Raw genomic sequence first — 15,346 nt, 5'->3', positions numbered from 1 at the left:
GTTACCTAGAGCTGTACATATAGATATCCAGGTCTCACCATACTCTAGATCATACAAGGAGGGTGTTACCTAGAGCTGTACATAGAGATATCCAGGTCTCACCATACTCTAGATCATACAAGGAGGGTGTTACCTAGAGCTGTACTTAGAGATATCCAGGTCTCACCATACTCTAGATCATACAAGGAGGGTGTTACCTAGAGCTGTACATAGAGATATCCAGGTCTCACCATACTCTAGATCATACAAGGAGGGTGTTACCTAGAACTGTACATTGAGCTATCCAGGTCTCACCATCCTCTAGATCATACCAGGAGGGTGTTACCTAGAACTGTACATTGAACTATCCAGGTCTCACCATCCTCTAGATCATACCAGGAGAGTGTTACCTAGAACTGTACATAGAGATATTCAGGTCTTACCATCCTCTAGACCATACAAGGAAGGTGTTATCTAGAACTGTACATAGAGATATGCAGGTCTCACCATCCTCTAGATCATACATAGAGGGTGTTACCTAGAACTGTATATAGAGATATCCAGGTCTTACCATCCTCTAGACCATACAAGGAAGGTGTTATCTAGAACTGTACATAGAGATATCCAGGTCTCACCATCCTCTAGATCATACCAGGAGGGTGTTACCTAGAACTGTACATAGAGATATTCAGGTCTCACCATCCTCTAGATCATACCAGGAGGGTGTTACCTAGAACTGTACTTAGAGATATGCAGGTCTCGCCATCCTCTAGATCATACAAGGAGGGTGTTACCTAGAACTGTACATAGTGATATTCAGGTCTCACCATCCTCTAGATCATACAAGAAGGGTGTTACCTAGAACTGTACATAGAGATATTCAGGTCTCACCATCCTCTAGATCATAAAAGGAGGGTGTTACCTAGAGCTGTACATAGAGATATCCAGGTCTCACCCTCCTCTAGATCATACAAGGAGGGTGTTACCTAGAACTGAACATAGAGATATCCAGGTCTCACCCTCCTCTAGATCATACCAGGAGGGTGTTACCTAGAACTGTACATTGAGCTATCCAGGTATCACCATCCTCTAGATCATACAAGGAGGGTGTTACCTAGAACTGTACATTGAGCTATCCAGGTCTCACCATTCTCTATGAGGGTCTAGATCATACAAGGAGGGTGTTACCTAGAAATGTACATAGAGATATGCAGGTCTCACCATTCTCTATGAGGGTCTAGATCATACAAGGAGGGTGTTACCTAGAACTGTACACAAAGATACATAGAGATATTCAGGTCTCACCATCCTCTAGATCATACCAGGAGGGTGTTACCTAGAACTGTACATAGAGATATCCAGGTCTTACCATCCTCTAGACCATACAAGGAAGGTGTTATCTAGAACTGTACATAGAGATATCCAGGTCTTACCATGCTCTAGATCATACAAGGAGGGTGTAAACTAGAACTGTCCATAGAGATATTCAGGTCTCACCATCCTCTCGGCCATGACGAGCAGCAGCCCCAGGTCCCTGAACACCATGAGGATCTGCATGAACCGGAGGAAGAAGACGAAGACGTCAGCGGCCAGCACCACTCGCCCCACGCGCTGCACGTGCTGGCTGGGAGTCAAGACCAGTATGACGCCCAGCACGAAGCCCGCTACGCTCGCCACGTCCAGCTTGTTCCACTTCTGGAACCAGTAGGTCTTCAGTCGGGTCACCAGCCCGTCCTTCTTCCCGCGCACTTTCAGGGATGACGTCGTCAGCTGCACGAGAAAGGGAAGGAGACACTGTGAATCAGTCTTGTGTCAGAGATCCACATTGTTGTGGCCTTCTGTTTGATTGATGCCAAGTGTACTGAGTCTTGACAACAACACAAAGAACAGGCCTCTAACGCCTTCTTTCTGATTGATGCCAAGTTTACCGAGTCTGTACAACAACACAAAGAACAGGCTTTCAATTCAGATTTTACAAACAACCCGTCGCAGCATCTTCTTGATATTATCACTTTAAACAGTCTACAACAACTAGTTACACTTCCGACCCGCGTTACAGAAACAACATCGTCATGCATTGACCTTATTCTTACCTCGAGTGTAGACATCGTGCAAAGCATTAACGTTCTACCCCCTATTTGCAGCGACCATTCTGTGCCATGTGCGACAATCAAGAAACACATACATAAAACTCCTGCATCTAAAAGAACAATATTTAACTATTCCAAATTAAACAAAGAAAAATTCCTTATCGAAATGAGGAAAATCGACTGGACGAACATTGCAACGCTACACACTGTCAACGAAGCTGCCAGGTCATTTTCCGAAAAGCTGTTAAGTGTCGCAAGACTATGCATGCCAGTAAAGACAATAACTGTTCGCGATCAAGACGCACCATGGATGACAGAGGAAATTATAAAACTACGCGACAAAAAAAGATCAGTTCATGATACAGCACTGCGACTAAACACACCTGAGGCCTGGGAACACTTTCGTATGACTCGCAATAATTATACTGACACAATTCGTAATCGGAAATTAGAATATATAAAAGAATTAGACAAAAAAGTATCCAGTGGAGATAACTTTGGCACTAAAAATTGGTGGAAACTAGTTAAATCATTATTATCAAAGAAAGGATCAAACCCCAATGAAATTCCTCCTTTGACGTCAAACGGAACAACCTACTATACTAACCTAGAAAAAGCAAACTTGTTCAACGACTTCTTTATCCAACAGTCCATTGTCGAAGACGATATGTCAGACATTCCTGAAGTACCAAGGCTTCCTTGCAGAATAAACAATCTCACACTTTCAGTCGAAGAAGTTAAAAATACGATTAACAAACTAGACAAAACAAAAGCAGTCGGTCCAGACGAAGTCCACAATCGAATTTTAATTGAGAGCTGCGAAGTGATTTGTGACAGCCTAACTGCACTGTTTAATCGGTCTTTACGTGAAGGACTTTTTCCGTCAGTTTGGAAAATAGCCCACGTTTCACCAGTTCATAAAAAGGGGAACAAAGATACATGTAGTAATTATCGTCCAATCTCCTTCCCAAGCTGTGTTGGCAAAACACTAGAGAAATGCATACAAATTCATGTCTTTGACTACTTAACACAAAACAATATCATTACAGAGTCGCAGTCCGGTTTCATCCCTGGAGACTCAACTGTTTACCAGCTTCTTACAATATACAATGACATATGCAAATCACTCGATAATAGAATAACTACCCAAGCAATCTTCTTTGATATATCCAAAGCATTCGATAGAGTTTGGCACCGGGGCTTATTGCATAAACTCGAAGCCGCTGGAATTAATGGGCCATTATTAAACTGGTTTACAGACTACCTAACAGATCGAAAGCAAGCAGTTGTATTAAAAGGCAGTAAATCAACTTATCTTCCAGTAGTAGCGGGAGTTCCTCAAGGTTCAGTGCTTGGACCCTTGCTCTTCCTAATTTATGTAAACGACATTGTACGTGATATAGAATCTACGATTAAGCTTTTTGTTGACGACACAAGCATGTACTTGTCTTTAGCCAATCACAACATCCGTGCCGAAATTTTAAACTCAGATCTTGAAAAAATTGTAAATTGGGCAGAAACATGGAAGGTAGCATTTAACCATGCAAAAACTGAATTGGTGAACTTTTGTACACAAAGAACCCCTGATATCGCAGATCTAAACTTTGGCAATACCATCCTTGAAAGTTCCCAAAATCACAAACACTTAGGAATAATAATACAAAACAACTGTAAATGGGATGAACATATAAAATCTCTTGTTGCAAAGTGCAGAACTCTCGTAGCTTGCTTGCGTACATACAAATATAGACTGAGCCGAAAATCATTGGTAATTATGTATAAATCCTTCATTCTACCACACTTTGATTATTGCGACATAATATGGGACAATTGTAGCAAAACCATAACAGATGAACTCGAAAAGTTAAACCTAGATGCAATACGAACAATCATCGGAGCTGTCCGCGGAACCAGTCACTTTAAGCTTTACGGAGAATCTGGACTCCAATCATTATCTGAAAGGCGTAACCGTCATAAACTAACAATGTTCCATAAAATTACTCACGACAAGACCCCCCCCCCCCCCCCCCCATACCTACAAGCAGCACTCCCACCTCTCGTAGCAGCCAACAACCCCTACCACAGACGCCGCCCCTTAGAACGAAGTATACCCCCACATCGAACAGAAACGTACAAAACATCCTTTTTTCCTTCGCCAACAGTACTCTGGAACCAACTACCTGAACAAATACAGTTAACCGACTCTCTCGGGGAATTTAAACATTACTTAACAAAAGACGACACACAAATTCCCGTTTACTTCTACAGTGGCAGTCGACAAACACAAATAATCCACACAAAAATGAGACTTAATATCAGCGATCTAAAGAAAGACTTAGTTGAGCGACACCTTGCGGAAAATAGCGTATGCGACTGTGGTGATGGAACAGAAACTGCAACACACTTCTTACTAGAATGCCGTTTACACTTAGCTGCAAGAAACAACACAATCAACAAACTAACCAACAACCTCATACACACAGATATTCTACTTCATGGAAACCCCTCCTTGCAAACAAAAATTAACAAAAAAATCTTTTTAACAGTGCAGGAATTTATTGGACAGTCCGGCCGTTTCGAACAGATAAACATGTAAAGTGAAAACAACATCAATACGTCTACTCGTCTCTCTCTCTCTCTCTCTCTCTCTCTCTCTCTCTCTCTCTCTCTCTCTCTCTCTCTCTCTCTCTCTCTCTCTCTCTCTCTCTCTCTCTCTCTCTCTCTCTCTCTCTCTCTCTCTCTCTCTCTCTCTCTCTCTCTTTCTCTCTCTCTCTCTCTCTTTCTCTCTCTCTCTCTCTCTTTCTCTCTCTCTCTCCCCCTCCCTCCCTCCCTCTCCCCCTCCCTATCTCTTACTCGCTAACACCATAAATATTATATATGTATTCTAAAACTGATTTTTGTTTTGATGTACAATTTTCATTCAATTTTCTTTTCATGTTTGCTTGCTTTTCATTTAAACTGTACCCTCCCCAATCACATAATTCACCTCCCCCACCTTTTAAACGGAGACAGACAGTATTCCTCAGATTTGAACAGAAATTTTTGTTCCACCGTACACTCGTTCATTAAACGTTGAGGCCGCTTTGGGTAAATCAGAATAAATACCCTACAAGCCGGACAACAACTTTAACTTCTGCACATCTCCTACCCATCCCTCTTCTTTTATTCATCTTCTTTCCCTCCTTCCTTCCTTTACTGTCTTTCTTTATCATCATTATGCAACGTTCATTACGTTATTAATAGATTTGGTTTATTGAGACACATTTTTCAGCCGTTACTGCCTTACGTTGTACTGTGATGCAGGAACACCACTATAAGCTTCTATACTGTTCAAAAAAAGAAACGCATAGTTGCTACTTGCCAAATTTGTTTTATTTTTCGAAAAAAATTAACAGAAAATCCAATATTTAGATTATTTGTTTGAAATTTGGTATGGACACAGTTGAATGCACACACAGTTCATTTGCATCTTCAAATCAATCAGTCAATCAATACGATTGGGTGCCGAGGCTGTCAAGTCAGTAGGGGGTGTGACTGCCTTGAGCAGCAACAACTGCCCGGCACCTTCTGGGCATGGACTGGATCAGATGCCGGATATCTTGCTGTGGGATGGTGTCCCACTCCTCCTGAAGTGCCTGCAATAGATCGCGGTAATTTGCCGGCGCTTCTTCTCGCCTGCGCACACGTCTGTCCAATTTATCCCAGAGGTGTTCTATCGGGTTCATGTCTGGCGACATGGATGGCCAGGGAAGCACCTGGACATGGTGGTCGGTGAGGAACTGGGTGGTGAGTCGTGCTGTGTGCGGGCGAGCGTTGTCCTGCTGGAATATGGCATCCTGGTCAGCCAGAAGAGGAAGGGCGTGTGGGCGCAGAATTTCCTCCACGTATCGCTGGGCAGTTATGCGCCCTTGGACGTGCACCAGGGTGCTCCTTCCAGCGGTATTGATCGCCCCCCACACCATGACGCCTCCACCACCATGAACGGGTGCCTCATCCACACAGTTGGGCGCGTAACGTTCGTTTACTCTCCGGTAGACCCTCCTCCGACCATCATGTCGCTGGAGCAGGAAGTAGGACTCGTCGCTGAACCACACGTGTCTCCAGTGATTCCGGACGGTCCAGCGAAGGTGCTGGTTGCCCCACTGCACTCGGTTCTGGCGATGGCGGCGGGTGAGGACAGCTCCTCTGTGAGGTCTGCGAGCTCTCAAACCAGCTTCATGCAGGCGGTTCCGCACGGTCTGGTCCGATAATCGGTGTGGCCCGGGGAGAGCCTGGACAGAAGATGAGGCCGACAGGAAACGATTCCGGAGGTAGCGGAGCCGTATGAAGCGGTCGTGAGCAGCAGTTGTCGCCCTTGGTCTTCCCGCTCGTGGCAAGTCAGCAACGGAGCCAGTGGCTTGAAACCTGACCCACAGTCTACTGATGGTGCTCTGGGACACGTGGAAGTGCCTGGCGATTGCACTTTGACTTTGGCCTGCTTGTAAACGACCCAATGCAATTTGGCGGTCTTCTCTGCTCAATCGGGCCATCTTTCGTCGCTGAATTGTCGTCTGATTTCTTTGTGGCGAACAATCCGCTTTTATGGGTTTTGGAAGACATGGTGAGAGCTCAATATTCCCCGAGTTTCACGAGATTACACTGAAGCATGACGAGTGGTCATGCCAAATGAGCAATTTTGACATTGTAGCCACTGATAACGCATGCGTCACGTGCAGAGCTCACTTGTGGCAATGGACGAAAGTTCGACGACCAGATAAACATTTTCTGCAGTTTGGTGGATATCCTTGTAGCCATATAACTAAATTAACCAAATATTACAAGCTATGCGTTTCTTTTTTTGAACAGTATAGCTTGTTGCTGTTTCTGTGAACTTTGTATACATGTCATGATTGTAACCTTTGTTAAAATAAACTTATGTTTAAACCAAAGAACAAGCCTCTAACTCCTTATTTCTGATTGATGCCAAGTTCACCGAGTCTGTACAACAACACAAAGAACAGGCATCTAACTCCTTCTTTCTGATTGATGCCAAGTTAACTGAGACTGTACAACAGCACAAATAACAGGTCTCAAACTCCTTCTTTCTAATTGATGCCAAGTTTACTGAGTCTGTACAACAACACAAAGAACAGGCCTCGAACTACTTCTTTCTGATTGATGCCAAGTGTACTGAGTCTTGACAACAAAATAAACAGTCCTTTAACTCCCTCGACACATTTACTAATTACCTACAGCTATTACCTGCTATTCAGACTTGGTCGTGGTACAGACGTTTTCTTCCACACGAGATAACGTTGATTGTCTAGCGAAGCCGCCGGACTGTAAGACCTACCTGTCTGACCTGTAAGACCTACCTGTCTGACCTGTAAGACCTACCTGTCTGCCCTGTAAGTCCTCCCTGTCTGACCTGTAAGTTCTACCTGTCTGACCTGTCTGACCTACCTGTCTGACCTGTATGTCCTACCTGTCTGACCTGTCTGACCTACCTGTCTGACCTGTAAGACCTACCTGTCTGACCTGTAAGACCTACCTGTCTGACCTGTCTGACCTACCTGTCTGATCTGTAAGACCTACCTGTCTGACCTGTAAGACCTACCTGTCTGATCTGTAAGACCTACCTGTCTGATCTGTAAGACCTACCTGTCTGACCTGTAAGACCTACCTGTCTGACCTGTAAGACCTACCTGTCTGATCTGTAAGACCTACCTGTCTGATCTGTAAGACCTACCTGTCTGATCTGTAAGACCTACCTGTCTGACCTGTAAGACCTACCTGTCTGATCTGTAAGACCTACCTGTCTGATCTGTAAGACCTACCTGTCTGATCTGTAAGACCTACCTGTCTGACCTGTAAGACCTACCTGTCTGATCTGTAAGACCTACCTGTCTGATCTGTAAGACCTACCTGTCTGACCTGTAAGACCTACCTGTCTGATCTGTAAGACCTACCTGTCTGATCTGTAAGACCTACCTGTCTGACCTGTAAGACCTACCTGTCTGACCTGTAAGACCTACCTGTCTGATCTGTAAGACCTACCTGTCTGACCTGTAAGTCCTCCCTGTCTGACCTGTAAGTCCTCCCTGTCTGACCTGTAAGACCTACCTGTCTGACCTGTCTGACCTACCTGTCTGACCTGTAAGTCCTACCTGTCTGACCTGTCTGACCTACCTGTCTGCCCTGTAAGTCCTCCCTGTCTGACCTGTAAGACCTACCTGTCTGACCTGTCTGACCTACCTGTCTGACCTGTAAGACCTACCTGTCTGATCTGTAAGACCTACCTGTCTGACCTGTAAGACCTACCTGTCTGATCTGTAAGACCTACCTGTCTGACCTGTAAGACCTACCTGTCTGATCTGTAAGACCTACCTGTCTGACCTGTAAGACCTACCTGTCTGATCTGTAAGACCTACCTGTCTGATCTGTAAGACCTACCTGTCTGACCTGTAAGACCTACCTGTCTGACCTGTAAGACCTACCTGTCTGATCTGTAAGACCTACCTGTCTGATCTGTAAGACCTACCTGTCTGACCTGTAAGACCTACCTGTCTGACCTGTAAGACCTACCTGTCTGATCTGTAAGACCTACCTGTCTGATCTGTAAGACCTACCTGTCTGACCTGTAAGACCTACCTGTCTGATCTGTAAGACCTACCTGTCTGACCTGTAAGACCTACCTGTCTGATCTGTAAGACCTACCTGTCTGATCTGTAAGACCTACCTGTCTGATCTGTAAGACCTACCTGTCTGATCTGTAAGACCTACCTGTCTGATCTGTAAGACCTACCTGTCTGCCCTGTAAGTCCTCCCTGTCTGACCTGTAAGACCTACCTGTCTGACCTGTCTGACCTACCTGTCTGCCCTGTAAGTCCTCCCTGTCTGACCTGTAAGACCTACCTGTCTGACCTGTAAGACATACCTGTCTGACCTGTCTGACCTACCTGTCTGCCCTGTAAGTCCTCCCTGTCTGACCTGTAAGACCTACCTGTCTGACCTGTCTGACCTACCTGTCTGACCTGTAAGACCTACCTGTCTGACCTGTAAGACCTACCTGTCTGATCTCCTCACAGGCTGTGTCGGCCACACACACCATCAGGGCGATGAAGGCAGGTGAAGGAGTGTCTCTCAAGTCAAACAGCAACACGTAGCTGTACAGCGCCAAGAACGTTATCTGCCACACCTGTAACGACAACAACAACTTGAGACACACCTGTATACACAATGACTTCAGTCACATCTGTTTTCCCTACACTGTTCTGCTACATGCAGTATTTAAGATGATGTATGTGATAGACATTCCACCCCCCTCCCCCTCCCCACTCCAAGACACAAGAAGAAAGGCAACAGTGCCGCCAGTGCTTACCAAAGATATCAAGTAGCAAGACTTTGGCCTTGCAAAATAGCAAGCTATTATCTGCATTGCCTGCTTGCAGTCGGCCCCTTTGTCACCCCGACATGAACTGGTGGTAGCAGTGCCTGGCTGGGTCAAACTGGTGGTAGCAGAGTATGTTTCATGTTAAACGATGTTTTTGCATTATGGAAATAATGTTGACCAACCAGAACTGAATTATAGTGACCCTCAGACTGTTATACACTCCAGACTCCAAAAACTCCTAATGATCGAAAACAACAAACCAGCTATCAGTGAGACAATTTACTTCAATGAAAAAACGTCAAAATTAGTGTTGTGCCTTCACTTTCATGGTCCAGTGTATGGACCCACAAATTGCAACATTCACACGCAATCTTTAGTAATTAAACAATGGCGACTGCACGTGAGAGGGAACAATAAAGAGACCAAAAAGCAATGTACTCACGTTAAAATGACGAACACGGAACGAATAACAGCGACGTTTCGACCTAAGGGTCTTCTTCAGGCACAAACACACAAAAGTACACACACACAAAAGAAGAAGAAAGACGATAGAACAGATAAAGAGGAGAATAACTGACAAAACAACAGCACTGCACAAACCAACATATGACAAAGACATCTTTAGTAACAATTCCTCCGCGATCAGTGTTCAAAGCAAGAATCCATATCAATTGATATTATGCCTTTGACACAAAGTATGTACTATCTTTTGCCTTTGAATATTTATACAGGTTGTCTACAAATTAGTATTTCACATGTTGTAACTGTACAATTAACAGCGCAGCGATGATTTTTGGTGTGAAATGAAAGTAGGCAGTTTTCTCTACTAACACATTGAAATAATTATATAACTGTATTTCGTCTTCCCTATTCTCAGTGTGACAATGACCGCATGAGACACTAGGGCTCCAAAAACGTGTTCGAAATTCACAGGCACACGAACTGAAGGTTCGATTAATAGTTTTTGATTGATGATTATGTTTTGTTTGGTCCAGTGATCGAATAAAACCAACAACTGCAGAGAATGTAATTTTGTTCGTGCTGTTATATTTACATTAAAACCTTTTTTAACTGCGATGTTCCCGTGAAATGTGCTGACATTTTCGTTCTATGATCTATTTTGGCTTATTGCTCGACAGGGAATCCAGGTTAGTTTCACACACAGTTTATTCCATGAAAAAGACCGATGTATCAGGACTTGAACATTCATGTTAATGCTAACATTTTTCCAGGGATTCTGATGTATTTTGCTTCCTACTGGTGACACCCCAAGTGGAGGACGATATTTTGAAGTTGGCCATAAACACGAACTGACAGGTCCGGCATTATATTTAGTGGTAATGCTGACAAAATTACGGAAACCCCATCCACGGCAGTTTGTTCTATCCTCTTTAATGACTGTCAGGATGGTGCCAAACCCCTCAGGGTAATTATTAATGTCAGCACAGCCTGCCTGACAGAAAAGCGCCCAGCGTTATCTTTCCATCCACCATGCAAGCTGATTCCTGAAAAGTGATAGCACCGCATCCCTTCCACTGCGCTGGAGAATAGCTCGCTGCTAACTGTGTCAGTAACCAGCTTCGTTTTAGTGTTTTACTTTGGAACGGCAGCATGACAGAGTTGATGACAGGCTTACAATAACTACCTCTCGGAAGAGTTCAGCATAGCGGGAAAATAAGCAAGCAATTAAGGACACAGAGTGTGTAACCTATTTGTATTTATAGATATACCATGAGCTGCTTCTTTGTCTCTGTTACTTCAGTATGGGTATATATGTTGTATTTTTATAGCTCAATAAATACATCATGGACTCCAAAAAATATATGATAGTGCAGATTCCGATTTGGGCAAAGAACTACTTTCCTCCCGACCTTTGACCTCGCGCCGAACAATGTGACACATTTGTATGAAGTTCCAAAATCGTATCGCACGGCTCAGAAAACCATGTCAGTTGCACGCAAAAATGAATCTCGGAACTGATCTGATGTATGGGATGCAATAAACAAACGTTTCTTTCATTATGAAAGCAATGCAGGTCGAAAAAAACGAACATTCAACTTACAAGATACACAGATGCTAGCAAACGATCGAACCTATTCATTCTCTGTTTGCTATCTGTGTGTCGACAAGCATCGCTACCATAGGAATAATCCAAAAAAGAATATGCAACACAACAGAAAGAAAATGTGCTCCCTCAATACTGTTTCGAACGTTTTCTCCGTGTCCCTGTCTACTGCAGACCGGTTTACAAGAACATACTCTGTTACATACTGTACGAAACACTGCCATGAAAACCAAAACAAAATGCACAATGCCAATGGCTGCAAACCAAAAAAACAAAACAAACGAGTACCCTCCCTTGCATCGTAGCAGACGACTGTTTATCTGGTTTCACGTATTTTGCGAGCAAGTCTACTCTTTTTTCCTGGCTCTGCAGTAAGTCCACATTAGCTATGAAGGTATCCAAGAACTTAACATGTGTGTATTTTTCCGTAATCCAGTCATATTCCTTCAAAATGCAATCAATCGGCGGTGACAGACTTGGTGTCAGCAATTCGCGACTTCACCACTTTGGTCCTGTTTTCCTCACACCCATACCAGTTTAGGTTCATCCATGCAAACACACACGCAAAACAATCACGTAGATACATTTCAAATAGGGAGCAAATGGTTAAATCTAAACCTACATATTTGTTCCCTAAAATTTGCTTCTCTGTCAATAAGCCTAATTGTATAATAATACATTCGAGAAAAACAACGTGGAATCGATTCTGAATCGAGTTAGCCAAATGGGTGCCAAACCGGTTTCGCCCGTTCCGCCGACCTGAAACGCAAAACAAAAGAATTGTGCGCTTCAACTAAATTGATTTCTATACGACTTCATTACTTTCTTGCAACTTATGAACCTTTACTTAAAGCTTTTAAATGGTCTGAAAGTAGTGTTACCGCGTACTTATCGATGCACTCATTCGTTTTATTTTTTCAGCTTAGCTTAGTTTGAGGTTGCAAAACGGCCAAGTCTCGCTGGCACCACTGTTTTACACTCCACAGATCGCAACAGTGCTGCTAGTAGTCTACACTTTGTGTTTGATGGTAGAATGAGATATACAGATTACAACACTCGTAATTTTTTATATGGCTTGTATTTCAGTCAAGACCCAGCGGGAATATCAATCGAGATCCACTCGCCAGAGGCTCGTGCCTCCCGATGATATTCATCCGCTGGGTCTTGACTGAAATACAAGCCATATAAAAAAACACTCGTGTTGTAACCTATACGTACAGCACTGACGTATCATTATATGCAATTGATTCTTACTTTGAATACTGTTTATGAAGGCCATGCTACTGCAGATTGCACGTGTAGTGTTGTATTCTGCGCACGGTGACGGCATTACATATTGCACGTGTGTCACGTTTCAATATATCACAATAAGGTGATTATGAACGGTTAGTTACTTCTAGCTAACTAACCCCACCACGATCCACTCTCGCAGTCATACAATTAAAGAGAAACAACAAAAGTATAAGTTTCAGACGCCTGTTTATGTAATAACTCGCCACCTCCCTCGAGACTTCACTCCAAAAAATGTTCTTTTACGTTCAAAACGTAAAATACCATGAGGTCACTGACAAAAATGCCAGTTAAAGTATAAACAATTATAGTAACACGCTGATCCCGTGTATAGCTAGGAAATATATCTGATCTGCCTAAAAGTCAAGTCAAACAGTTTATTTACCAAATGCAAAGCACAGGATTTTGTTATGGTGTATGCATAAAACTTCACACTCCTTCCACACGCATATATCATAATAACTATGTACAGATAAAGTGTTCAATTTCACTGGGCCTATTACGTGTGTATACCAACCAGACAGTTCAAAACGGACTGGTTGTTCTTTTAGCACCAATTTGACAGGAGTAATCACAGGTTGCATGGATAAAGATAAATGAATTCCCTAAAAATCATATCTAAAAATATAGTCATCAATATAATAAATCCGAGTACATGCTAACACAGTTATTCAAAGGACACAACCCTTACATCTATTAAGATATTTCATTTAAGGATACTCGATCCATTACAAAACTTGAACTGACACATATCACAGATCTAACAGATCTAAGAACGATCCACCATTGAGGCCGCAAGGACTGCCTCAGGAAAGAAACTGTTTCTGAAACGAGAAGTCCTGCTCTTCAGAGTGCTAATTTATGCAGGTGTCACACACCCCACGCTGTCACCACTCGAGTATAATCATGAATATCACAGATGACTAGGTGGTAATAAGGGTGCATAAGACATGGTGCAACTTAGCTTTTTGCCACTGAGTGGGCGGCCCGTAATTAGTTCATAGTCTCCACAACTGCTCCGTCGAAAGAAGTGCTGGTTGGCGTGGCGACGAAGCAGGGAACAGTGGAGACATCAGGCGCCACACCCAGTCGCTGGTTAGCTGGTTAGCCGGTTAGCCGGTTAGCTGGTTACATCACTCCGCGGACGATCTTGTTGTTGCGTCCCGCAGATGACAGCATCCCGCAGATAGGCAGCAGAAACGTTCCGTTGTAGCAGAAGAAGGCTCAACAGCCCAATGTCAGTAGTTCTCTCAAGGAAATATGCTTCCTTATGAATGGCTTCCGCTCGTCAACGGAAATATCGCCATCCTCCCTCTTGCACTGAAATCCTTATGCGGTGAAAATCCTCCCCCGCTCAGTGAAGAATACCTGACGACTCGTCCTCAGCAAACATGTAACAGCGAAAAGGTGGTATCTCGTTGAAATTCCATTAGAGCCCTCCTGTGCTAGCAGAACGGCACGTAGATAACAGTGAAATATCGAACGTGATGAAGACCATCAAACTCTAAGGACGAAGACACCGACCCTCCTCTCTTGCCGCTGATTGTCAAGTGTCCCGTTTCATGTCTTTACCAGACCACCTTGAAACCCTCACGTGACTCCACGTGTACTGTAAACGGTTCAGTTATAGTTGATTTCGCCAAGCAAGCAAAATCACGCACGTGGAACCCCTGTATCACGAAATTCCCGTTCTCGGTTATGCATGGTTAGCAAAAACATCCAGCCGTTGACAGAAAACAGGCGCTTTCTGTCGCAATTTGACAAAGGAACCCGAAAAAGTGACTCTTTCTCGAACCATGTCAAAAATCGTGACAACATGTAGTGTTTTATTCTGCGCACGGTGACAGCATTACAGATTGCACGTGTATTAATGTACTCTGCGCACGGTGACGGCATCACAGATTGCAGGTGTAGTGTTGTATTCTGCGCACGGTGACGGCATTACAGATTGCAGGTGTAGTGTTGTATTCTGCGCACGGTGACGGCATTACAGATTGCACGTGTAGTGTTGTATTCTGCGCACGGTGACGTCATCACAGATTGCAGGTGTAGTGCTGTATTCTGTGCACGGTGACGGCATTACATATTGCACGTGTAGTGTTGTATTCTGTGCACGGTGACGGCATTACAGATTGCACGTGTAGTGTTGTATTCTGTGCACGGTGACGGCATTACAGATTGCACGTGTAGTGTTGTATTCTGCACACGGTGACGGCATTACAGATTGCAGGTGTAGTGTTGTATTCTGCACACGGTGACGGCATTACAGATTGCACGTGTAGTGTTGTTTTCTGCGCACGGTGACGGCATTACAGATTGCACGTGTAGTGTTGTATTCTGCGCACGGTGATGGCATTACATATTGCAGGTGTAGTGTTGTATTCTGTGCACGGTGATGGCATTACATATTGCACGTGTAGTGTTGTATTCTGTGCACGGTGACGGCATTACATATTGCACGTGTAGTGTTGTATTCTGTGCACGGTGACGGCATTACAGATTGCACGTGTAGTGTTGTATTCTGCACACGGTGACGGCATTACAGATTGC

The 15,346-nt window shown here is 43.9% G+C and overlaps 1 protein-coding gene across 1 annotated transcript in view; it reads right to left on the bottom strand.

Moving 5' to 3' along the window:
* LOC138951422 (transient receptor potential cation channel subfamily M member-like 2) overlaps window positions 1-10,060 on the bottom strand; it is an 88,914-nt gene extending 78,854 nt beyond the window's left edge. The window contains exons 1-3 of the mRNA XM_070323029.1: window positions 10,046-10,060; window positions 9,118-9,246; window positions 1,477-1,749 (exon numbers count right to left, since the gene is read on the bottom strand). Coding sequence (XP_070179130.1) covers window positions 1,477-1,749; window positions 9,118-9,246; window positions 10,046-10,060 — 417 coding nt within the window. The remainder of the gene's footprint in view (window positions 1-1,476; window positions 1,750-9,117; window positions 9,247-10,045) is intronic.
* Window positions 10,061-15,346: the final 5,286 nt, after the last annotated feature.

The sequence above is a fragment of the Littorina saxatilis genome, linkage group LG16, assembly GCF_037325665.1.
Source record: "Littorina saxatilis isolate snail1 linkage group LG16, US_GU_Lsax_2.0, whole genome shotgun sequence".
NCBI classification, from domain to species: Eukaryota; Metazoa; Mollusca; class Gastropoda; order Littorinimorpha; family Littorinidae; genus Littorina; species Littorina saxatilis.
Note: the sequence above shows the minus strand (reverse complement) of the source record. Positions and strands in the feature narration are given on the sequence as shown.